General features: G+C 40.8%; 1 protein-coding gene across 4 annotated transcripts in view; it reads right to left on the bottom strand.

Annotated features, from left to right (window-relative positions):
• NUDT4 (nudix hydrolase 4) overlaps positions 1–11,294 on the bottom strand; it is a 31,131-nt gene extending 19,837 nt beyond the window's left edge. For all 4 annotated transcript variants that reach the window (XR_012830995.1, XR_012830994.1, XM_075708732.1 and 1 more), the window contains exon 1: positions 11,196–11,294. Coding sequence is in view for 2 of the 4 variants with exons in the window: in XM_075708732.1 (XP_075564847.1) it covers positions 11,196–11,294 (99 nt within the window). In the remaining 2 variants the exon portion in view is untranslated. The remainder of the gene's footprint in view (positions 1–11,195) is intronic.
• Positions 11,295–26,914: the final 15,620 nt, after the last annotated feature.

Below are 26,914 nucleotides of genomic sequence, written 5' to 3'. Positions count from 1 at the left end.
CAGCTAAGAGGAGAAAAAGAAAAATTCTTCCACTAAGTCTTACTAGCCAAGTTTTTACCTTGTTTTCAAGTCTAGGAATAGAAATGACCTTTTTGTGCAGTGAAGAGGAGAAACTGCTAGCCAGCCTACTTGTAATAAGCACCTATCGATATGCTTAACCAAGATATGGTTAACCAAAAGGCCAAAGGTAATTACAGAGCATGTGGCATCATGGGACTTGCTCACTATAAATGCTAATCCTGAAGACAAACAACTGAAAATTTCTAGAGAAAGATGCCAAAAATTTGGCCTATTTAGTCTTCTCACATCAAAAGAAACTTGTGAAACAGTTAGCAGCCATGTATTCCAGAAGACTAAAATGGCAACAGCTCAGAGTAATACAAATTACAACCAAAAGCTATTCCTCTTTATATTTTTTTTCATATCAAGCACTCAAAGAGGTAGAAAATAACTTACAGTTACAGAAAATATCATTCCTTTCTACATTCCTTAACTGTAGGGCATTATAGCTTACAAAAATTAATTTTACTAAAAAATCAGCTTAAAAAAAAAAGCAAGGTGTGCTGGCTTTGGCTCGGATAGAGTAAATTTTCATCATAGTAGCCAGGATGGGGCTCTGCTTTGGATTTGTGCTGAAAACAGTGTTGATAACACAGGGATGTTTTCATTACTGCTGAGCAGTGCTCACAGAGTCAAGGCCTTTTCTGCCTCTCATGCCACCCCACCAGCGAGGAGGCTGGGGGTGCACAAGAAGTTGGAATGGGACACAGCCGGGACAGCTGACCCCAACTGACCAAAGGGATATCCCATACCATATGACGCTCAGCATATAAAGCTGGGGGAAGAAGGAGGAAAGGGGGCGGCGGGGGAAATGTGTTGGCAGTGACGGCGCCCTGCTTTCCTGGAGATGGCTGAACACCTGCCTGCCGATGGGAAGTAGCGAATCGATTCCTTGGTTTGCTTTGCTTGCATGTATGGCTTTTGTTTTACCTATTAAACTGTCTTTATCTCAACCCACGAGTTTTCTCGCTTTTACTCTTCCGATTCTCTCCCCCATCCCACCAGGGGGGAGCGAGTGAGCAGCTGTGTGCTGCTCAGTTGCCAGCTGGGGTTAAACCACGACACAAAGTTAAGGTTGAAACTTGCTAGACAGAACAAACCCCCACAGCTGGATTCTTCTGACTTCAGAGCAAAGTCATCCACAACTTGAAATAATGAAGCAATAGCAGCAGAAGCCTCTATAAACTAACCGCAAGACAGGAATTTTTCCATAGCAGATGTATTACTTGCAAGGAAAAATGAACTTACAGTTGAAAAGGTACCACTCCAGTTCCACAGAAATTATTTGTCATTAAATGTCTTTGTAAGCTGTCTCCTCCTAGCCTAATCACATATATTCCTCTCTTCCCCACCGCACACCCCATTTTTCTCCACAATCACCCCCACTAATCCACTAGCTATGTCCAATTTGCTGTTTGAATTACCTGATGGAGATAGCCAAGTTTGCCTTTTTTAATAGTAAAACTGGCAGCTGAAAGTTGTTCCTTTTAAGAGGAATGGAATCAAGCCCTCACCCACAAAAGGCCACTGAGCATGTGTAGCTCAGTTGCAAAGAGCACCGCATTGCTCAGGTGTATGACTAAACACTGCACAGAGAAGGAAAAGAGAAGGCAGGTGCATGGAAGACATCGGATTTAGCTCCCAAGCTCTACGAAGGTGAGTACATGTGAACCGTTTCAGAAGCTTTAAACTGGTCAGAGTATAGGAATGATCGTAAAGGCAGCAAGAGGTACCTCTCAGGTACAAAACAAAGTGTCAAAATGCTGTTAGAGAGAACAGATGTACTGCATATTCTCACAGGCATCAGAAACATTAAGGGTGGGGGGGGAATCCAACACTATTCTGAGAAAAAAACAGGACCCACTTTGATGTAGGTTAATATAATCTAACCTAGCACACCCAATATGGAAACTTCAGCCTACATGGTTGGTCTGCCAAAGTTACAAGCACCTGAAAGAGTCATAAAGATGGTTTAATCCAAATACAGCTAAAAGGGTCATTCAAGCCCTTATTTGTTTAAAAATGGCCATAAGCAGATGCTCAGGGAAGAATACGAGCAGGAAATATTTTATTACTCCCTAACACTTCCAACCTCCAATTGTTTTCAGCTCAGGAGCTTCCTTAAAAGTACTGGGAAACTACTTTGAATGCTACAACACAGAAACATTGAGGAGCAAGGAAAAGCACCTCTTACAACCCCTGGGTTATGTTTGCAGGATTCACTGTATGAATTTTTAGGCAAAAGCACATATCTCAGAGCACATCAACCTGCTACTGTAGTTAGAGATTTCCTTTAACACTTTTTGCTATTTTAAGAATCACTGCCTCATTTCAGTAGTTCTGAAACAGTTTCTCAGTTCCCCTATAGCTTACCATGGTACCCTTGTCCTAGAATGCCATTGTCTCTTTTTGGACTCCAGAAAGTTGAACAATGCAACAGAGATTTACAACTTGCCATAGCAATGCCACACAGGTAGCAGTTAGTAAGGAACATACTTCTGCCTTCCTGAAAATATCCTCCATAGAGTGATTGCTTGTATTCCTCGTTCTTTACTGCAATCCTTTTCAAAATTACTTTTTTTAACCTGGAGATGTAAGGTGCACAAAGTTATTGTAGAGTAGTAAAAAACCTTGGGATCAGACTTGACAGCTTTTTAAAGGCTAATTAAAGTCAAGGCTGCAACATCTTTACTTTCTCCCTTACACTGGCACAATGAGTTCAGGAAGCTGATCTGGCTGAAAACTAGCTTGTACCATTAAAGCTTCGTTTTCAGCCTGGGCACACTCAACACTGATCAGTATGCAGCCATACAAGGGGCAGCACTGCACAAACAGGGGCAGAAAGGCATGACTGCATCTACCCAATTTCAGATCAGCCTAAGCCAATCCAAGAGCCTCTAGCAAAGTACTTTACAGACAAGAGACTGAAAAGCAGTACCCAGCTATGACGGAGGTTAAAAAGAAGATTTAGTCTCAATGAACAGGAACTGGCAGAGCAGCAGAGAAATGGCATAACAACTAGCAGTACATTAATCCTAATGCTCATTAACTTGAGCACAGCATCTTGAAAGCAACCCAGAAAACGGGGTTCTGTCTATACAACATATTAAATAAAGTCTGAAATATCCTCCCAACTTCAAGTAAAGATCCCTTTTCAAAGCAGCAGCATGCTGCTTAGACATCAATCAGTGCAACTTTATACTGACATTCTGAAGAAGAAAGATATATATGCATACATTTTTATAACACTCCAAAATCAGATCTGCAAATGATTTTTTCCTTTCAGATCTTCTGATTTTAAGGCTATAAGGCAATAGTGAGAAAAACATCAGCCTTTTTCAGAAGTTTTGCTTTAACTTGCAACTAAAATTCTAGTTTTCTATAACTTTTATTTCACATGAAATTTGCATATTGGGCTAACATGTTGTTATAGTCATTCAGAATGAGTACCTTCCTCTGGCTATTTAAAGCACTTTGTTTTATTCTTCAGCTAAAGTGTTCATACCAGGAACAGACAGCAGTATACTACTATGGTACGTCAGTCAGAACACATTTCCTCACGTCAACAAGCACTCAAGTCACCTGTAACATTAGATCTCCCCCTAAGCTTTGGTATGCTTCAGAGAATCAGATGTGACAGGTCTCATGGTGTGATAAAGGGTGCAGATCTTGCACACAGCCAGGCATATGGCAAAAGGAGATTCCTGACTGCAAAAAACCCTGCAAACAAACAAGAAACCCCCCACAAGTGTCTATAAAAGAAGTTTTACTTCTCACACTGGGTCAGTTCCCCAATCCACTTCACAGTACGTCCTTCTTCCGTTGTGCTTGCCAATACAGACCAAGGGAGAAAACACACAAGGCAGTAGGGGAAGAGCTAAAACTCATATTGCTGCCCACTTCTTTGCAACTTGAAACTATGGCCTAATCTTGGGCAGGAGAACTAGGCTTTACCGGTTACTCAGCAACATAATCTGTTTGACTAAGGGATCAACTTCCAAGCACTTGTCAGAAACAAGAGCCCCAAGTCTTTGAGAACCACTCAGCTGCAGGTAAAGACATGACAAGGTTACTTCTTGACAAAAGCACTGGTTACCTTTTAGCCTTTTTTGTCTTTGAGATACTTGGGAAAAAAACCATACATCTTTGAAGATAAAATTTGGTTTAAAATATTTACATTTACAGGACTGGTTCCACTGAAGCACCTAAGCACTAAGTCAGATTGTAGTATTTCATGAAATCAGTGGCTGGCCAAAGCCAAACACATCTTTCTTCAAGTTGGAATAACTGGAGAAAGCCACCTACTTAAAATAAGCTTTTTAAGTGTTCTACAAACAAGACTGGAAAAAAATAAACATCAGCTTGCGGTCCCTGAATATCTCTGTGGTTGCATATCTACAAAAGAAGTTTAAGAAAACATGGCTACAAATCCTAGCTGTGTGTATATATACATATATATCTCTAGCTAGGATTTGTGCATATTTCTGAGGAAGTCTGCCACTCTGCTATTTTATAGAAACTGGTAACTTGAAAGTTTTGAGCACCACTGAGTTAGCTGGGGCAATTAAAACAGAAATTCAGGCACCAGTTTAAATCCTCAAAGTAAAATTAGGATGGTCCAAGTAAGCATTAAAGGATATTTTCTCAAGTATCTAAACACTTACAAATATTACCAGTTCAAAAAGACAGCATCTTCTAAACAGGGCGAAACACAAAACATGTTTTGTTGCAGGACCCCTTAGCCTGATGTCAGAGAGGTACAGCCATGTTTCCTTCTCCCCTCAGCCCATTGTGAGCGACCATCCGCCCCATTAAACACATTCATATGGCATAGACAAGTAATTCCATAGGCACTGGAAAAAAATAATCGTGGTTTCACCATAAAAACCAGCTCATGGTTGACTAATTTCAGTATCTGAAGAGGCATGAGTGAAGACTGAAGCTTCCTGCCATGGTGGACAGCTGAATTCCTACAGCTTCGCCAAACTTGCAGGCATCCACTGCTGGCAAGCAGTTGCAGTTTGTCAAAAAAGATCCCGACATGAAGGCAAGGTGCATATGCAACGCCTGCAGAAAGCTGTTTTTCTGTGGAAGTAGGGATAACAAGGCACTTGTGTTCTGTAAGTTGGTAACTCCTACCACAGTAACCTAACATTCAATTATTTTTATTTAACATTAACACAAGTTTAAACCACTGCAGAACTCCATGTGAGCCTTCAGGGATATACCATAAGCAGACACTGTCTCTGAAGACACATCATAAAGAGCCATTTTGGAAGCTATTTATAGGTCTTGATTTTTAAAGCTATACACCTTCCTGTACCACACAGATGATGTCCAAATATCAAGAAAATGCTAAGGAAAAACTAAGGCAGCAACCATCCTAGGTCGATTATTCCTCCTGTATGTTAGCAGGGCAGGGACAGGAGACAGAACAAGTAAAAACCACAGCATGCCTGAAGTGCATACTGAAATGCGTATTCTCTGGTATTTTAAAATGTACTTATATTCTATTAGGCACTCATACAGCAAGCTAGGTAGCCTGTATCAGTCCATACATTGCTTTGGAGAGCATGCCAGCCTTAAATATGGTGCCATGGTCATACTCCAAGTTATACTTTAAAGAGCATATTACTTGTGTGTTTACACCAGAGAGCTTATAAGGGTAAATGACAAATTCCAAGTCAAGTATGGAAGATCTTTCATCACTGTGCAAGTTTATTTACAGTAATTCCTAGAACACCCCATTTTGCCAGGGTAGCCAGGTGACACTTCTGGGCCCTGGTTTTAAAGATCAGGTTACATTACAACATGTTTTTCTGGTTTTCGGATGATTTAGACTAATGCAAATAAAAATAACATTTTACATTTTCCTTTATTATCCTTTAATAAAATCATTGCTAATATGAAGCAACAGCTGTAAGAAACTGAACACCACCACTATTTTTTAAAATAATGAAAGTGACCACCAGAGCAAGATAAATTAAACAAGGGTTTCTTAAATCTTTACAAGAAGTAATATTCTCTAAATCAGACCAAAAAGGAGATACAATACTAGAAGCCTATTATTTTTAATTCAAAATTAAGAAGCAATAATTGACATGCAAATGTATGCCCTGCTACAGGGGACCAAAAAAAAAAAAAAAAATTTTCTATGTTTCCCATAACTGTGTGACAATACAGTTATCCTCACTACTGTCTCAACAGTAACAGGAAACCCTTCCCATCTATTTTCATCTCTTGTACAAGGCTGAACAACAAAAATGGCAAAATTAAAAACTGAAAAGCTTGAAGACTTTTTTTGCATATTAAACTATTTTTTAGATCTGTCACTAGCAACTGCTGGCTGAACACTAAAGTAGAGCTTTCGATACTACATTCAATTACATAAAGCAGTTTTACAGATGCCAAAATAATTAGAACACACTCTAGTTTTATATTCAAAGTATTTAAAAATAACTGCCCATTTATTTGTACAATATGTAGTCGATGGAAGAAAAATTAAATTAGCTTTTAGAATTGTTTTAGTTATCCAAATGACTAGAAAAAATGTTTATTACTATTTGTTCTTGCTGCTTTAAAGGCCTGCCTCGTTCTCTGCTCTCTCAGAGAGGCAAGAATTTCCTTGCCCACCCTCTGCCCAGACCCTGAGACAGTAGCATTTTATGTAAAACCAGTGTTTGCAGAGTACTGAATGCATAAGCAATGCCAACCCGTGGAAGCGGTGAGTCCTCACAGTACTGAGAGAGATTCTCCTGTGGGCTTATCCTAAAACTGCCATCCACATCTCCTAGTTGCTCAAGAGAGACTTCCATTTCCTCTTAAACAAATCCACCGGCCCATCCCAGTCTGCTGAATACCATCAGCATTTTGCACACACCTAACAACTTCTTGCTTGGTCAAAGCAAAAAGCCTGCAGCCCCCACGCATTTCATGCCCACATCGCCTTGTTTCATTTTTTATGGCATTTCTCCTGCTTCATTTCCAGCAATTTTTTTTTTTCATTCAAAGGGCAGACAGCGCCTGCAATTACTGCTTCATTTCCACTAAGAACGACAGTAGGAGCCAGCACTTAAGCTCATATCCAGCCATCTTGCTCTCTCTTCAGCTCAAATGACAGCATTGAGACACCAAACCAGGCAACACTTTAATGACAGTATTCTAAGAGATCTTCTACAACACTCAGAAAAAATCCAAAGCTACTCGCCACATTACTTGGTTTATTTGGGCTTCCTCCAGGATTCTTTTTTTAAAAATCATACGATATCACAGCATGAAGGCTAGAAAAGCTAAACCAAAATTGGCTATATAGCAGTAAATTAGCTATGTGGAGTCACTTGAAGACAAAGAATAGAACAGGAAGGAAGGGCTTTTTGCAGCAGTGTGCCTGGACAGCCATCAGTCATCTCACAAGTACATGCTTTCAGTTGCAATACCAGCTCTCAAGAAAAAGCAGAAGCCTTTTGACAGGTTGCAAGACTGCAGGCAAGCCCAGTTTCCAGCCCGTGACACCCAAGAGAACTGACTCAACAATTTTAAGTCTGGCAGCAAAGACTGTTGGTAAGTCTAATGGAACAGGGTGCTGTAGCTGGAGACCAGGAGTTCAGCGGCTGTATTTCAAACTGTTTGCAGGGACCACCAGACTGAATTTTGCCTCAGCGATTTTCTAGAGCCCACCTACGTTTCAAATTAAGAAGTGAACAGAAAATGAACAGCAATACAATATGGTTTCACCAAAACCATCCTTTGTTACCAGAGGCTTTTTCAATTGGCATGTTGCTTCACTGTCCATAAAACTCAGCTGTAATGGGGGCTTCAACAAGGTTACAAAGGTAGCATAAGAAGTGCAATACTGATAGGAAACAAACCAAGAAGCCGTAACATGCAGATTTTGCTAGAAGATGATTAACAATAGAGATACTGAATATTTTAATGACAGGCCTGATTTTCATTGGTGGTGAACATAAAAAGCTGTTACTGAAATTTTTAAGTCTCCAAATTGAGAGGCAGTGCCCATAAGTCACGATATCAAGAGAGGATCGCATGTCATGATATCAAGAGGGGATCTCATGCTGAAGTTGCAGAAGGAGGATCACATTTGGTTAGGAACAACATATTGTGAATCTAATGTGCAGGACGCTAAGAATTTCCAGTACAAATTGAGAGTTCACGAGGTGGGAACAAGTTAGAGACTTAGATACCACCACTAACCACAAGATGACTACACGATAGCTTTACAATCATGATAAAGACAGGTCCTATCACAATGTTTTTTCTAGTACGGCTAGAGAAATATTAGTAACCTTTTACACGATACAGTGAGATGCCACCTAGAGCAACTACAGCTATCACCCACATTCAAAAAACATGGCTGTTTCAAACTGAAGGAGATGAAAGAGCTACCATGATGATCAGAAAAAGAGAAAACTGGTTTTAGGAGACGGCACTGTAAGACTTCAAGTCCATCAAAAAAGTCTTAAGAAAGGAATGACTGATGTCTACAGATATGTCAGAAAGCGACGTGCAAGAAAGGAGGAAAAAAGCTAAAGCGCTGGCACAATTGGATACGGACAGGCCTTTCAGAAACTCAGAACCGAAGCAGGAAGACGGGTTAACTCTAAGATTTGTTGGAGAAGATTGCTGCAGATACTCATTCCTCCAGATAGAAACTAAGGAGCTGTAAAGTAGAACATGATCTATTGAGGGTCTTGCAGACCGAATCTTCAGTAACAAAAAAGCTGAGATTTTAGGAGTCTTAAAGCAAGAAATCAAAAAAGAATCTATTGCTAAAGATCGCTTTCAATTGTCTGTTCTATTGTCTCTCCTCCAGTGTCTAGCAACTCTTTGCTTATGGGGTAGTAACCCTGTAGGTTAAAATAACTATGAAAGCTCTTTTTTTTCCTCCCCAATAGCTTCTACAGGAGTCTGCTGTTCCCCTGTTCTCCCTCCAGTCACCCAGGTACTGCCTTTGTGCTCCTTCACAGCAGAAGTTACCCTGCACTCAAAGATTCCTGGAGATGTAGGTCAGCTGAAAATCAGTGGTACAATCTCTAGAGGACTGGAAAGAAAACACTCCACATCTACACGCAGTTTGAAGGAGACCTACACAGAAACTTATTAAGAAAACAGTGTTCAAGAACAACAGAAGCAAGCCTGATCCAGCCAATCTGGGGAACACAGCTGGTGATGCAAGTTAATCACAAACAGCAGTCAGGCATCAAACTTCTAAGGCACAGGTTCTATATTGATACAGATGGAGCTGGCACTTGGGAAACAGCTAAGCAAGTTCAAGAGGTTGCCCTTGCTCTTCTGGAAATAACTTACCAGAAAGTCATTTGAACTGCTTCCACATGCTTAATCTATGCCCCAAATCCAACTTGGTGTTATCCCATTCATTTCACCCTCAAGCATGTCTACTTGCACAATACCAAAGGCCAGCCTCATGCCAGCCATACAGGTGCTCCATCCGCAATACCACAAAGTGCTCCAGTGAAACAAGTGTCAGCATCCACTCTTCTTACACAACCCAGCAAAGGTGCTACACCATCCTTAGCCTCAGACGGTGTCCTTACGCACCAACAATTTTTTGAAGCAGCCAGTGGTCTCATTTGGATGCAAGACTGGAAGAGAATATAAGAACTTGCAGCAAGAAATGAAGAATGAATGGAAATTAGTGACAAAGGTGACTGCAACCATGGATTTCCACCTACAGTTGGTGCAAGAAAGCTGTAACAGTGGCTCAGGTGTTTGAACTCCAAACAAGTCTGAGCTGGAGCAGCATCCAAAAATAAATACCAGAGACACGTAAATGGGGAAGCACGCTGGAGCATCAGGGGTGCTGCTGAAACCAAAGACAAGCTAGACCAATAGCAAGATTCCTGCTGGGCACCTTACTCTTTTATAATATTAGGAAAAGCTGATCAGTGTGGTCCCAAGGCTCTATTTATACTGGGGAGGGAATGGCATATAACAGAACACCATAAAAAATTTTTGCCTGAACTCAAGGGTCCGTATTTTGAGATCAGGCCTCTCCCCCATTATATTGCTTAGTAGATGTCTAAGCAAGAAATTCGCCATATTAGCAGCTTTAATAGGACCCTAGCTTCTTCCAGCATATAGATAAAGGGGAGGGGAGTGTAAAAAAACCCCAAGCCCTAACCTTTGTAGTTATTTTATAGCTATTAAACAACAAAATGAAAACGACAATCAGGAAAGGGTATGCTTCCAGCCTGAGACAGTCTACAAACGCATTGTGCAATGAAACCATCGGCAAAGTTTCCAGATAACGGCCAGTGCAATTGACCTTGGCTAGGAATATAGGACAACTTTGTTGCCACCTCCCAATTCTGCTGCAACATAAAACCCCGGCTAAGCCTTATCCCACCTACAACCAAACCCGCAACAACACCCCCCCGCCCCCGAGCTCCTTGACAAAATATTTTTAAGCACCGCTTTACTCTCTTGGTGGGAAAAGCACAGGTTTTCCAAAGATCGGTTTTTTTTTTTAATCCCCGCCCGAAGTATGGCAGAGGGTTCGTTTTAAGGCCAACACCAGCCCTGCCCTCAATGCGCCATTACACCTTAGCCCATCTGCCGCGCGTCGCGGGCAGACAAAGGATAACCCGGTAGCCGGTGCCGGTAGCCGGTGCCGGTAGCCGGTGCCGGTAGCCGGTGCCGGTAGCCGGTGCCGGTAGCCGGTGGCCACCCCCCCCCCCGCCGCGCACAAAGGAGGGCGCCGCACACGTGGGCCCGCGCACCGCCCCAAAATGGTGGGCGAGAGGCGCGCCGCGGAGCCGCCGCGCCCGCCCCGCCCCCGGCACGGCCGGGCCCAGCCCGGCAGGAGGGCGCCCGCCGCCGCCGCCCCTGCTCCCACAGCGCAGGTTGGGGGCCGGGGGCCCGCACGGCTCCGCGGCATCGCCCCCTCCCCCGGCTCGGGGAAGAAGCGGGGGGGAGAGCGCCGGCACGGCGCTGCGTGCGCAGGGGGGTGTCCCCCCCCCGGGAGGGGCCCGCGTCCGTCCCCCCCACCCCCCCGCCACCGGCCAGACAAAGGGACGCGGCACCGGCGGGCCCCGCGGGTGACGGCGGAACGGGAGCTGGGCCCGGCGGCCCCCGCCCCACGTGCGCGGCGGGCTCACCTCGTCCTCCCGCTCGCTGCGGAAGCAGAGGCACGCCGCCCGCTTCTTGTAGCCCTCCCGGTCGTACGTCCGCGTCTGGTTCGGCTTAAATTTCATCATAGAGGCGGTGACACGCCGGCTACCCCCGGCCGCCGCCGCCGCCACGGCTCCGCTCTCCGAGCGCCGCCGCGCCCCCGGGACGCCGGCGCGGAGCCCCCCGCTCGGGAGTGCGGCGGGAGGAAGGCCAGTCCCAGCTGCCGAGCTCCTGTCACAGCAGCGCCGCGCCGCTGCCACCGCCCCTGGAGCCGCGCCGCGCCATGGAGGCTCCCTCACCGCCCCGCTCGGCTCGGCCCGGCCCGGCCCGGCTCGCCCCTGAGCCGCCGGCCCCGCGCGCCGCGGCGGCCGCCCCTGCGCCCACTATTTAACCGTAACGCACATTCCTGCGCCCGCGCGCGCCGCGCCGCACCGCGCAGGCGCCGGGCGCGGCGGGGGGGGGGGGGGGGGGAGAGGCGGGGCCCGGCGGCGGGCGGGGCGCGGGGAGAGGGAGGGGAGGTAAAAGAGCGGTCGGGGCGCGGTGGAGGGTGTGCTTAGTCACCGGCGGGGCCTCGGCGGGGTTGTAGCTGCCCCGGGGAGCGGGCCCTGGTGTGAGGCGGGGTGAGGCTGGTCTGTCGCCCGCCCTCGCAGCGCCGTGGGCTGGCAGGAACCGGCTCGGGCGTCCGCCCGCCGCGTCCTCCCGGCCGCGGTTGCCCCGCCGAGCCGGGTGTGGCAGGGCAGGGCAGGGGCTGCCCCACGGGCTTGTGCGACCCGGTGTCCCCGTGGGGCGGGAGCGGGCCCGCTGCCAGCCAGCGGCGCCCGGCCGCGGGCGGGCCCTCTGGGTCCGCAGGGCTCTGCCGCAGGCGCCGCTCCAGCGGCGCTGGGCCCGTGCCCAGTGCCCAGCGCGGCTCTCCGAGCGCGGAAGGGATGCGGTCTCGGCTGGCAGCCGCCGTGGCAGGGAGCCCGGCGTAGGTGTGCGAGGCGGGGCGGCTTTTCCCTGCTGCGAGGCCCGCTAGATGGAGGATGCACATGGCTCGAGTGCCGTAGTAAGAGGTGTAGCTTTGCCAATGTAAGTTAAACCCTTTTGGAAATAACTTGTGGGGTTTTTTTTAGAAGATACTGGTGTATGCAGGCTAGGAAAGCACGCAGCCCATGCTTCTTCATTTGTTTCTATAATAACATTATTTAGGAGCAAAAGATGGACAAAAGGCCTTCCCAATGCTGCCAACAGGCCAGGAAAAGGTCTGCTATCCACATACCTTGATTATTGTCTGGTAGGGTGAAAGCCCTGCTGTGTTCATTATCGTCAAACAATCCTGCAAAACCCAGCCCCAGAGCAAAACAAGAAAATGCTACTCTTTTCAGTGCCACTGGATTGCTGTCGATTGCAGGTAGTCATCGAAGCACTTGCTGCTTGTGCATGAAAGATTGCTCAGTTGTCTTGGCAGACCGAAGGCGGTGTCCACTTAGATACTTGCAGAAATCACCCATCCAAACTGCTTCATAAACTTTTTCCGTCACTTGAATCTTGCGGATGTTCAGTAGGTTCCTTTGTGCTTTTAGAGCGGACCAATGTGCTTTAAACTTCTACTTTTTCCTTGTTGTTCCAGAACACCTATTTTCTTCATCCTAAGATTTTTTTTTTTTTAAACAATTTTGTTGATCTGTAACAAGACTTTTTACATGCTTTTTGTGGCATGCATTGAAAGCAGATTAGTTTGTCATCACTGGTTACTCTGGTTCTTTCTGGTGAAATTTGGACCTTCTGTTCTTCCGAGTGTGAACTAAGTGCAATGAGTCAGTGCAGTATCACACTTGAACACCATGGAAACTAAAGGAGGGAAAGCACAATTGTATTAAATTCTGTTATTTTGTTAAAGTTATAATAAGCTGTAAAGTCAAACACCTAAAGATTAAGAAACTCCAAATGTAATTTGCTTTTACACATTGATTATTTGTATAAGCATATTTTTCTTGTGAAGGCCCCGGCCACTTTTGCCACTTAGCAAAAGGACTGGTAGATTAGATTTCTTCTTTTTTCCTTATTCAGTGCAGATCCAGGTCTTATTTATTACTACCTGTCACCAGTCAGGCCTCAAGCTACATAGAATTTTAGTAGGTATTTAATGGATCCTTAGTCAGAATACATTCTTCTTTGTGAGGGAAGGACCAATACCCTGTTAGTATCTGAAATTTTTATTTCAAAGTTTAAAGGGTTGAGATCTGAAACCTTTGGGAATGCTGAGGAATAAAAATATGGTTTTGAGGCTTGTATTCATAAACTTGTCCATGATACAGAAAAGGGAGTATGGTATGGTGTAATGAAACTCAAGGGCTAATTAAGATTGCACAGTTAGTCATTGCACCAACATTTCTTAGATTTTACATGTTTGACCTTGCCACCTTTGCTGTATTCCCATGTAGTTTTAAAGGTAAATCTTTACAACAGCATAGATGTGCATTCATGTCATGCATATGGCAAAAAATGTCTTGCCACTGGTCTGCTTTTTATAATAGACCATTATGATAGAACTCATTTTGCTTTGGGTTGTTCCTTGAGCTACTCTTTCAGGGTTTACCTTTTAAGACAAACATGTTTCAAGTCTTCAATATGGCTCTTTCTGAATTATCTTCTTTTGTTGTTGTTTGGCAGGCTTTACCTCTCACGCAATTGGAGGAAGTTCAAAAGTAGGATTTATACTTAACGAGAGCAGTGTCCAAAGATCAGATGAACTTAGGCCAGGTTTTCCACTTTTGTACGACTTACCCCTCCCACCCCCAAAAACCAAACAAAGCATTTGACTGCCAAATCAGAACACAACACACAAATCCTATCTCTGTTGTGAAACTCAATGGTTTCTTCGTCACGTATCACAGAGGTAAGAGCTGGAAGAGAGAGTTCCGCAAGACGGACCAGTCAGTAGGCTGGCTATAGTTAAGTTTTCTAGTCCATGTATCCTCAAACACAGTAACAGCTCCAATCATTTGTAAATTCATTGGGTCTTGCTTTGTTTTTGTGAAAGCCCTGACTTCTGCCTATATGTAATTAGGCTTTTATTTTACAAGCTAGAAGAAACCCAACTTTGTGAATATGGACAGATACTAAAAAATAATGACAGAGGAATCCTAAAAAGGGAAGAGGTAGGATGCTTTGGGTTTTGGACCTTGAGAGATTTTGTTTTGAGAGGTGTTGCTTGCTTTTTTTAATTTTTTTTTTAGTAAGGTTGAGATTCATTGTGCTAGGAATTAATCTTAAATGCCTAAAATGATGGGTTTTTGTTTGGAGATGTGATTCTTAAATGGCCCTTGGGTTTTTAGAATTACCAAGGGGCTTGAATCTTCAAGGTTTTGGGTTTGGTTTTTTTTTTTAAGTATTTGGTCTTCTTGTAAGTAAGTTATGTGGTCTGTCTATACACAGAAGTCAGCAACAACTGTAGATGAAACAGTCAATCAGTAAATAGTTAACACTTACAATGCTATCACATTCATCTTTGCAGTAGTTCTGTAATGATGCATTGCTTTGTATTTTGTTAATGCAGTGTATGAACACTGAGTATCAAATTATGATTACATGGGATATGTTACTGAAAGAAACTGCTACGGTATGGTACCAAAGGTCTATTTTATACAGAGGTGGGTTTTTTTGTTTGTTTTTGTGAAGAGTGTCTCTGGATTTTGCACTACAGCAATAGTAATTCTGAAGTAACTGATGATACCTTGACTACAAGTGTGAACTAGAGCTGAGTAAACAATGCAGGATGCAAAAGACACTTTAAAGGAAGTTCAAAACCCCTTACATTCAGACAAAAATAACTTTCCACCTTGCTGTAGTTACACTTGGAGTGAAGTCTGCTTAAATGCAAGGGAACAATTTTCTTTTCCTTGAGAAGAAAGAAGCAGGTTTAACAATTTACAGAGTAATTAGATTTTCCACTTCCTCTGACCTACATTTATTGCTGAGATTAGAAACTGCAGTGTTCAATAATTATGTTCTGGCAAGTTTTATCTAACTTTCTTTTCTACTCCTAGTTTATTATGGTTAATAAAAATGAAATATTTGCTTTGGAGGTACTTTCAGTCCTCTACTTAACATTTGCTCTGAAGAGAAATAGATACTTAGATTTTTTTTTTTCCCTCCCCTCTGCAAATAGCACCTCAAATTAATGACTTTATATTAGGGAAACCAGTGTCTTCAGTTATCATCATTCTAGATGATCATTTCTTCTCTCATGGTTCTAACATTTCTTTGGTATTCAACTGTTAAAGCAGCACAAAGATCCAAAAGTTCAGGAGTGAACAGTGTATTGAGAACGCATCCCTCTAGTGCTGCATTGTGTGGGCTTTTGGAACAGTAAATCCTCATTCGGCTGCATTGTAGCCTGGTGAAAGGCGGTCTGCAGCTCTAGGCCGAGTCATCATTTCAGCAGAACTTACAGTAACTGTAGTGTTGAGGTTGGCAAGGTTAATCTGACAACCAGACTGGTTAGCACCTTTCTCAAACCTAGAAAAAAATCTTAAACATATTTGAATATAGGAAGGTTTGGTATATGGAAAGGGTAAGCGTTCATTGGGTTAGTTCTTATTTAAGGTGATTTACTCCCCCAGGTTACAGTAGGAGGGAGCAGTGATTCTTCTGAGATTTTACACTACTCTGTGGTTAGCTAAAAGGAAGCAAATGAGAACAGTGTCAAGCTAACTTCCCTTCAAACTTAAAATGTCATCTTTCTAATGATTTAGCAGTTATGAAAATTCCAGCAGTAGTCTTAAAAGTATTTTAAGTGCCAAAAAATATGCAAAAAGCTTGCCAAATCGTATACACACTCTCTTCTGGTAAACATTGAACAGAGAGAACTTTAAAAAAAATGGAACACTTATTTCATCCTAAATCATGCTTCTGCATAAAGCAGCTTTTATGTAGTAAGTTCCACATTGTCTTTTGCCTTAGAGCCAGATCTTCACCTGAATCTGTTGTAAAATGCACTTCAAAGAGAATACATATAGATGCTCACTTATGATAAGGGGTGCATTCCCCACCCACAGGGCTCCCTTATTTTCAGGTAAGCCTAGAGCACTGCTACAGCTGCCAACAAATATCTTCTCCTTTGGTTTGTTATCGTTGAACAGCTTGTATGAAGTATATGCAATTACACTATTACTGTCTGCCAATCCAGCTTTATAATCTCGCCTTTTATGAAAATGTATGGTTAGCATTGCTTTGATGCCTGGTAAGAGTGATCCTTCCAGTAAAGACAGGGTTTTGCATTCAGTGCTTACAAATGGGGATAAATAATAGTCACCAGTGAATGAAAAGGGGGAGATCAATTAAATACAGCTATGTTTATTTGAATGTAGACATCTGAGCGTGTTTATTTTTATCTATTAAGAGTATTGTATGCTTTTGTGTGCTTTTATGGGTTCAGTGAATTGTGATTGGTTTGGATTTGCTTAAAATCAAACTTCTTTTAGCCAAACAGAAAAAGTAGTATTTTACAGAAGAGTTTAGCATATTTTATTTGGCTTCTACAATAAAGCTAGACTGACAATACTCAACTTCGGTAAAAGTACCTGAAAAAGATTTTTTTTTAAACTGATGCAAAATTCTTTTATCTTTATCATTTAGGAGACACCCTAAAACCCCAAGGCTTTGACCAGACCTCATGAAATAAGTAAGTATGAATTAAAATCATTGTGTATTTTAGATGCTCTGTGAGATTATGTAATCTTAAACTTGGGTTTAAGCTCCTTAGCCTGTAGGGCTTTGTTAGTGGGATGTCCTGTTGTTTAGTTTTATGTTCATAAATATTCTTCCTGTGAACAATGCATTTCACAATTGGGTCCTTAGTATTTTCTCCTCCTTAGTTATGAATTTATTGCCGTAATATTCTTGTTCAAGTTTTGAGTTAATTCTGGTACGAGACTACTTTTTGGTGTAAGTGGATGTGGTTTGGAGATGCTGTATGAGTTACTAGGCTTGTTCAGTGGTAAAGCTATGCCTTCCAGTGATTGCAGTGGAATCCTGCTTTACCTGCAAACATTTTAAATTATAAGTGTGTCTCCATGAAGATTGTAGTAGTATGAGTAGGCTCTTCATTGGTGCTCGTTCAGTTTCCTGAATAAAGTAGGGTTAAAATATGTCTAGGCTTTGAGGAGTTGGGCTTCTTGGGGAAAATAGGACTTCACTGACTCAGAGCTGAGAAAACACCTGAATTGTTTTGGAAGTCTACCTGTAGTTAAGTTGTTATCGCTCCCATAGCAGCAGCAGCAAGTCTGTACCAAGTATCAACTGCTCCAGAGTCCTAGTTTAAGGCACAGCAGAAATGGGACTGTGAACTGGGTTGCCAAAAGATGGGCACATATTCTGTTTGGTTAAATCTACTGTGGAGTGTGTTTTCCATCAATGGGGTGAGGGAAAGAGATGGTAGTGGGATTACCTCAAAACCATGCAGTTCTTTCTGGCAAAGCCTGTCTCTTAGAAGCCTGGTTAATAATACAATGGTAGTTGCATTGTATTATTAACAGATGCATCAAAAATGGAAGGATAGGCTGCCATTTAAGCAATCTTCTTTCCTAAACTAACAGAGGTCTGCTTGGCTAGTATTTGCACTCAAGTCCCACAGAAGAGACCATTTCTTTATGTTTATTTTGGTATGTTTGTGTAGCCAGGTTACTGACTATTTGAGCCTGTCTATTTCTGATACGGCACTGTATAAATCTAGTAGAAGAGTTTGTCTGATAATGCAACATCTTTTTTGACTGTGTAGAAAAACATAGTAATTTGTGGCAGAGAAACATATCGGAGGCTTGGCCAAGCTGTGCTTTATGAGAAACTGTGCTAAATAGGAGTGGAAGCTATTTTGTGTAGCTGTGAGTTCAAGAAGTACTTGAGATAATTACTAAAGGTACTTCCGTGTGAGAAGTAAACAGTGATTAAATTTTGCTCTTACATCTGGTTGAATTTCAAAGGTGAATCTTGGTAGTAGAACATAGTGATTTCTTAAATATCTGAACAATATTTTGAGTGCTGTTATGTTTCAGGCTTCAACCAATTTACTGGAAAAAGTGATTACTGCAAAGGTGTGGTGGCAGAGAAAGCAATAAAAAACCCTGAATAGTCCTCTCCACTGTTTTCATCTGAAGGGGTTCATTCCAAAATGTTCGCTTTTGACCCTGATGTGTTTAGTTAGGCTTAACGTTTCTTATACGAAGCAACCTTCAAAAAAGATCAGATCTACAGGTCAGTGTGGGTGTAGTAGACTCATAATAGGTACCCCACCAATTTTTAATCCTAGTTATTCATTATCATCTTTATGATCCATTACAAGAGTGTAATATTGATTATGGGCTACTTGGAAACACCTAGACGTGCAAGCTGATCATTGCTCTGTTTTTAAAGAGGGTGTATGATGACTGAATGTGTTACCAACTTTGGAGCCAAATTACAGTGGGGTCTGGTATTATCACTTTTATTTCAGTGCTTTTGTTTCAGGCTGTGGTTTAGCTACTGTTACTAAATATATGCATCAGAGCTGTTTGCAGTTTAACAGTTGAACCTCCTAGTGTTAAGAGGGGCAGCAGAAGGTAGCATTTAAGCTGTGCATAAGGGCTCTGCTGGGGTTAAAGGCACAGATGTGTGCCTGTTTTGTTTTTGCACATAGAGAATTGTGCAAGGACAGTTTGTGGGCAATCAGAAGATTTGCATGTAAACTTACATGTTGATAGCAGTAGGAAATCACTGTGGTGGCTCTGGATTTTAGCCTAGTGATTTCCATATGCTTGGGGTTCTGTTGCTCAGCTTCTGAGTAGGTGGAGTATGTTTTCTGTGTATGGTTACAATCAAATGGTATTGATATGGGGGATGGAGTCAATGAAAAATGTTATCAGAGCTAGCTAGGACTCCTTCAAGTTCTTTTTTCCCTAGAAAAGGAAGTTTTACTGAGTAATTGTATTTATTTTGACAAACTGTCTCTGGAAGACTTTCCAGGTCCTGTGAGATAGAATTTGTACTTGAGAAAGATCATCAGAATGGACAGATGGTTGGATCATTGAGACCCAGTAAGCTTCAAATTAGGAACAGCCAAGAAGGGAACTTCTAGTTGTATCTGACCAGTGCTCTGAGTGAGTGTTTTTCCTTATGGCACAATCCATATGTATTATTTAAACATTTAAATTTATTTAAATTTAAATAATTTAAATTGCATGTTTTGATACATATCTGTTGAAACTTGTCTGGTTATCTTTTTGTAAAGATTTGGGTTTTTTCTCCTCATACAACTAGTATGAGAGGAGTCCAGTATATGCATGCAGGTAATCTTGAGAATGGATTCACTAGCACTACAGTTTTTCTTAATAGTAATTTAAAACATCTCTCCCAAATTTTAGGAAGAAATATGAAAAAATGCAGTTATACAGAATAAAACCAAGTTTTCCTCCTGGAGTTCCTCCCAAAGTTAGTAAATAGGGCGTTAGTTACTACATTATCATAACTACTTCTAGTTCCCAATAGAAGCTGAGTAAATGGTTACTGAACTACATCCTGAGAGGCAACAACTGTGGGCAATTTCAAATCAAAGCCGGGGGGGGGGGTTGATTCTGAAATGCAACTTCTTATTGAGATGTGTGTTAACAGCTTCATATCTTTCAGTGTAATGAGGCTCTGGTTTTACTATTCTCTTGATGACAACTGTTAAAATATTGATGGGAGTGGTGTTTAGTGTAAGTATGCTGTAAATTAATACCTTTTGCATTGTTAATACTTGTGAAGTTGAACCACAGTAAGAGTTCGTTTGTCCATTGTTTTGTTAAAGTTTGCTATTTCCTGAATTTGGGAATAAATCCAGCTCTTTCAGACTCCTCCACAGAAAAAAATGTTCTTTACTGTGGTGATTAAGTCTTTCTCAGGAAGAAGAGAAAAGTCTTGTTATCATTTTAGGATTTTTCTGGTCTGTCTGTTGCTAGTATTGATAGACTAACTATGTATCTTCAGCTTGTGGCTATGTCATTGTATTGTAATTGTCTCTTCAGTCATCTGAAGGCTGTTCTTTTTTTTTTTTTTTTTACTTTTGCTGTACTACTACATTTGTTTTCTTATTAAATTAAATAATCAATGCAACAAATTCCAAACCTCCACCGTGCTTGTGCAAGCTTTAACTTTACCTCACTGACCAAATTAGATACAACTGTTCATGTAATCTTAGTTGACTTATATGACATTGTAGCTCTATATTCATCATAAGATTTCCTAATTGTTTTCAGCTTTATCTCAAGGCTTTCTTATTTGTGTGAGTGTGCGTGTGAATTTTCAGGGATAGTGCTGAGTCCATCTCATTTTCAACAAATCAAGTGGGAGTGTAGAGAACTTACAAAGTTTCAACAGTGTTACGCATATTATCAGTACTAAAATTTGGTTTTAAAAGCTTCATTTTCTATTTAATATAGATTTTAATATTGCTTTTACTAGCATAAATGAGTAACATTTCAGATTAAAATTGATTCTCCTGAATGAGTGCTTAATATTTTCACTGTGGGCAAAGAGTGGGGGGAAAAAAATGTAAAATTTCTTAAAGGACAGTGTATCTTGGTCCTTAAGCTACATTTGCATAAATTATATACTAAAGTACAACTCTGGGGACAAGAGTTTAGGGAACACCTTATTTCTCACTTTATTTTTGTAGCCAGTTTCAACATTTCTCACAGGATGTAAAAGGCCAAAATTGTAAAAGGATGAAGCTTCTTTTGATTTTTATATTATTTCCACAGCCTTACTGTTACTATTTCTAGAGTTTAGATAAAGCATCTTTATATATATATATATAAGAAAGAAAATTCTGACAATAGCAATGCATTACTGGAAACATAAAACGTGTCACAAACAACCTTTTTTTTTTTTTCTAGTGGCAATTATGGACCTGATTTCTGTGGTTCATTGTTTGTCACACCTCCCTTCTGCCTGAATAATGAAGACTCTTCCTAGGGAGAGACTAAATATTCCATGGATTAAGTATATCCCGTGGATTGCTAGTATTGGAAGGAAACTTGCAAGAATGACTCACCAAGGGCAATGCTTTACTACAGATCTTGTCATTTTGAGTTTTAAAACAAATGAAGATATGGTCTGAATTAAGTTTGGAATAGGGTTTAGAATTTGACTGAGGATGAATCATGTTTAGATGGTTAGAAGGCACAGGCTTCAGCATTCATATCCTGATTATGGAAATGCTAAAAGATCAGTTGTATTTACAACTGCAAATTTGTCGCTATTCAAAGTGGGACATGCTTTTTGAAATCATCTCTGAGAGTCACGATACTTGCCTTGGAATGTGGCTGGAAACAGATTTTGCAAGTGGATACTTGGACTTTGCAATTGGGTACTAGTTTTCCTCTGATAGTAGGACCAAAATTGTTGACGTAAGTGCAGGTAATTTCTAGAGATGCATCATAAGTGGCACCAAATAGAGTCTAGTAAAATAAATAAAAATTGAACACATGAATTAAAATTCTGTAATGTAAATGCTGAGTGTGTGATTTTTAGCCTTTATTTACCCCTCCTTCCTTTTCTGATTTTCTCTGACCATCCCAATGATGTTTCCTTTTATCTTTTTTCCTTGGGAAGTGTTATCCCCTTTATATCAGTTTTGTGCCATATTCATATCTAGGCTGCCGCCAGATGGAGTTTCACAAAGGTCTGCTAAAGTCTTTTGGGACTTCATGTATGTGAAAGTGAATTGAATAGATCCCATTGTAGAATTAGGATTTTGCTTGGTAAGAGTGCTGTGAGTTTGATCTGTAAGCATTGCCCCAGTATTAGAGGTCATAAGGCCATTTCATTCTGGAACATTGCAAAATGGCATACTAATTATATTATGTGGACTCGAGTTGTACGCTTTCCTGGTTCAACAACAGTGGAGCCATCCCATTTAACTATGAAGTAATGTCTGCCACTCGATTTGTCCTCAGTTGAACTCAATGTACAGGCCTCATATAATAAAGTCTAAAATACAAAGAGTGAATGTGTAGTACAAGTACTTTACTGCACAAGTTTAAAATTCATGCTGACACTACCAGTCCTAAACAGTTTTCAAATATAATGTGCATGCATTATACAGAGATGTTAGTTTATTTTAAGGTAGCATTAGTTATTTTACCAACTTCCCTGTTAGAATGATTTTGATTCATGCAGAGAAACTGCTTCAGTAGACTAATTTGTAAAGGTACTGTAAAATTCGTGCTTATGTTAGGGACTGTATACTCTACAGATGAAACCATAATATTGCTTGCTGGGCAGATATTTGAAGAGATCTTTCATGTCTATAGCTATTGAGCATATGCCACCTTACGAGCTTTAACTTGATGTACAGTACATTACCTCATTATATTTCTGAGTGAATAGACTTAAAATACTAAAGGCAATTTTGAATATAAAATGATATAAAGAAACTGTCCTTTCAGGTATTTCTTTTTGAGTAATGCTTTATGAAATAAATATTTAGGAGAAAAGTGAATGGGAAGATACAGCTCAACAGCTGAAGTTCAGCATGAGCTGACAATAGAAGTAAGATTTTGGCATACATCAAGACAACTCACTAAGCTGGGAGCAAAATTTGCATCATGGTCAGCAGTCTTCCCCTGCTGTACAGCCAGTATGCTGCAAACTAAATCTGTAGTCCGTCCTAAAAAAAAAAAAAAAAAAGAGGCTGACATATCTTTAAGTTCTCTTTTACGTGAACTAGGAAGTGAACTCCTAAACTCATTTCACTTGAAGATAACAAGCTGGGGGGAATCTGACTACTTAGATAATGTTATTTCATTCTAAGAACACTGTGGAGCACCTGTTAAATGTGGATATAATATAAACTCAAACAGAATGTTCTTTCATGTTTGTCTTTTCAGGTGAACCATTGGATGATTCTACTTCATAGACTGTTCACTAATGCACACTCCACTTTACCTTTTCTTTCTGCAGCCACAAGATAGCTTCTTAATACATTGAACTTCCATGTTTTTACTTAGTAATGTTCACATCTGACAAAACTTTGAAACTCCGGCCTTGAGAGTAATATATTTGTGCTTTTAAAAGTTGAACAGTACTAGAGGAAGAAGAGGGTGTAATTGAGTGAATGTGGGGGAAAGAATGTCCTCAGAAACAGCATGTGTAAGGCAATATGTGGAGTCAGCCTGGGCGTGTAGGTATGTAGGGTTGTGCCAGGGAATGAGTGAGTCTTCCTGAGTATGCAGAAGGGACAATACATATTTAAGGGCAGAGAGAGACACAATTGAATGTTGCAGCACAGGATTAACTAGCATTTGTGTGAATGAATTGTCACCATGTAAGAGCACAAAAATAAGTTAAAAACTTAATTTGAGAAGGAGTAGTAGGATTTTGGATTACCCTACAGAGTGCTAACAAAGAGCAGGTCCTCAATGAGATGCTAAGAATGTGAGAGAACTGCAGCTGGTAAAGAAAAGACTCATCCAAGGGCCAGAATTAAAGCAAAAAGTGCAATGAAGGCAATGGCTGCTGAGGTAGACAGTTAACCCCCAAAAGCTAAAATGGGGCACAACAGCTGGATGGAAAAGAGTAGTGGGGAACAGAGCAGACCTGTAGTAAGGTGTGCAGGCAAGGAAGGACTCCTGGGGAGCTGGACATTGGTTGTGACCTGATTCCTTTTGAAGTTTGCAACTTTATTTCTTAAAAGGAAGAAAAAATGCCGCTTCATACAGGACATAAATATGTAAAAAGTTTGGGATGGGGAGAAAACATATAGAATATACATTGAGTCACCTTGCTTTTGAAAAATTCCGTGTTTTTCAATTTCCTTTCTGCTTTTCCTTTCTTTCCTTTATGCCTGCTTCTTTCTATACTGATCAGGTTATCCTGGCAGTAAGGAAGTTATATGAGGCATAACCATTGCTAATAGAAGGGTAATTATCTCTGTTTCACTGTGTGGAAGGGCTGGTCTGTTCAAAGATTACTTTAACTTTTATCATAGTTGATTTTACTCCAACAGACAACAGTAACAAAAAAACCCCAAAACAAAACCCTAAAAAAGGGAAGCTGCCAATTGATTTATATTTTTGATGTTTCATTTGCATTTTATGTACAACTCATTTGTTTTAATGCTTCATTGCTCTTCCTCCAGTTCCAGACAGCTTCTCTGAATAGCCTGAATGAGTATTCATCCTTATTGTATACATCAAATACACGCATCTTTGAACACTTCCTATAAAAATGTACAGCTTGGAAAAGATGTGCATTTTTTTTCCCTTCACAGAAGTTCTAAGTCTTCAAACATATTCAGCAACTCTCTTGAAATATGATATTATGTCTCAGTTACTCTGCTGTAGAAAAGCATACAGAATGGTAGTGTCATCTATGAATGCCACATCAATCCTACGCTAATAACGGCAGCTTATCCCCAGAGTGGGTGATCAGTGTTAATGCTGTCCATTCCCCTTTAGGAGATCTTTCAAGACATATGATTTTAGTGGATGGTGTAAAGGTGTTGCAGAGCTTGGGAGGGAAAACTGGAGGTTGAATTCTAGATAGAAAAAGACAGAAGTGGTCAGATGGTTATTTTCTTTTTTCTGTGGCTCATTTTGATGCATAGCTTGGTATACATCTGTTGCCTAATTCCTTTCTACTAAAAATTCTAGCCAGGCTAATTATTGATTGTGTGTGCAGTCCAGAGATTTGAAGTAGGATATCCTTTTTGCCTTCATCTCTTATTATATGTACTGATGACCTTTATAATTTGATGACCATGCTGTACTTACCCTTTATTGGTGCTGGATAAAGTATTTATTTGATAGTGTTGTGCTAGTATATGCAGTAGTATTTTCTGTATGCACCTTTAAGGGAATAGAAGACTTCTAAGTACAAAATTAAATGGATGAAGATAGAAGTGTTGTGTAAACATAATTTGTGTCTTGCTGCACCTAGAAGTGTTCAATATTTGGAAACACTTTTCCCCTCCCCACCTCCTACTACAAAATAAATCAGTCCTATTCCTGTATTTTTCATTGTCATCATTGAAAACCTGGAGGATTAGGCCCATGGTGGTTTTCTCACATTTTTGTACTGTACCCAAATTGTTTCTATATATGTATTTTGGAAGAGCTTTTACTTAGTAAAGTAGATGTGGGTATCTTATAAAAGTTCAAGTAAAATTAAGTTTTCCATTCTCAACATTCTCACATCTGTCTTCGATAATATGTCTTGCCATGTGGATATAGATGAAGAAACCTGGAATAAGTGAAATCAAGTCTTGAGAATTCAATGTAAAAATGAAAATATTCTCTGTAATTAAAAAGCAAATTCCCATATGGGCAGACAGTTCTAGAATTTATAACTTCTTATAACCTCCTTTGAAGGAATTGTTTTACAAGTGCTCAGGGGAACAACAGGATCACTGGCTTATCTAGCAGCATTCTTTCTATGACTTTAATGATAATCTTGTGCAGAAATGAGCTACAAAATTACTTAAGTAGATCATGTAGACTCACATTAGCCATGATACTGATTTCACTGGTAAGGAATATTTTCAAATGGTAACCCAGGCCTGACTGGCCTGTGTAAATCCTAAACAATTGTTTTGCAATAGTAAAGTAAAACTAACCATTTTTACTTTGTTTTGAAATAGTAAACAAAAATTTTAAACCTTCCTTTTTAAAAAGTGCACCACCACCCCCCTGTTCTTCTACGAGTAGAAACATCTCAAATTGCCCGTTGCTGTGCAAAAGAGGACTGAAATAGTTGCAAATTAACTCTGTCTCTTTCTCTCTTGTGGGTTTTTTTTTGTTTGGCTTTGGCTTTGGGTTTTTTTTTTTAAGCTGTTGCTCTTCAGCTGTTTTCTAGAACAAAATGGTGGTTGTTTGAGAACAGGTAGACTGAGTTCTAGGCTGATCTGAAAGTAAGGTGAAGTGGAACTATAGAAAGAATTTCTGAAAACTAAAGTAATGAGAGGGTGAGCATCAAGAAAAAGAATGGAAGAGAAAGGAAAGGCAGGTATGAATGGCAAAAAGAGAACAAAAATGCTTTTATGGTGCATACTAGCTGCAGCTAGTAAAAATGGTATTGCATTTGTCCATCTGAATTAAGATTTTGGTCTTTGCATCAGTGAAAGCATGCTTTCTGCTGCTGCCAGCTACCATTTTGGGAACCTTGTTGCATATGGTATTTGTGATAATTCCTCCTTAACAAAGAGCCAACATTTTGTTCCTAGTGATGACTAAACAAGAGAATGCCTCTGAAAATGTGCTTAAGTTTAATTTTTTTACCCTCTGGGACTTTTGTTACATAGAAGTAATCCGTAGAGTGGCCGTAAGAAGCTATACCTTTCAGAAGGGAAACAAGTTCCACACATTGTATATAAACAGGCTTAAAATCACATTGTCTTCAGGAGGAACACAAAGCATCCAATTACTTAGATGACACTTCCATCAGCTGGGAGATTAAACAACATTAATTCCCATGATTCATTGGTGAGAAAGGAATATTTGCTTACCTCCAAGCTGGACATGTCAGTTTATGTGTCTAATGATATCTGTACTTTGGTACATTTCTAATAAATGCAGAAAATGAAGCAGGTATTTATTGTTTTATCAGACAATTGTTGTTAACTGTTCCGATGTGCTTAGGGTATACCTAATTGTTGTAAGCCAATGGCAAGGCTTGTGGACCTAGGCATTCCTGTGTTCAGGAATTTTCATAC

This window comes from Pelecanus crispus, chromosome 1, assembly GCF_030463565.1.
Source record: "Pelecanus crispus isolate bPelCri1 chromosome 1, bPelCri1.pri, whole genome shotgun sequence".
Taxonomy (NCBI): domain Eukaryota; kingdom Metazoa; phylum Chordata; class Aves; order Pelecaniformes; family Pelecanidae; genus Pelecanus; species Pelecanus crispus.
The sequence above is the reverse complement of the archived record's forward strand: the minus strand, read 5'-3'. Positions and strand labels throughout refer to the sequence as shown.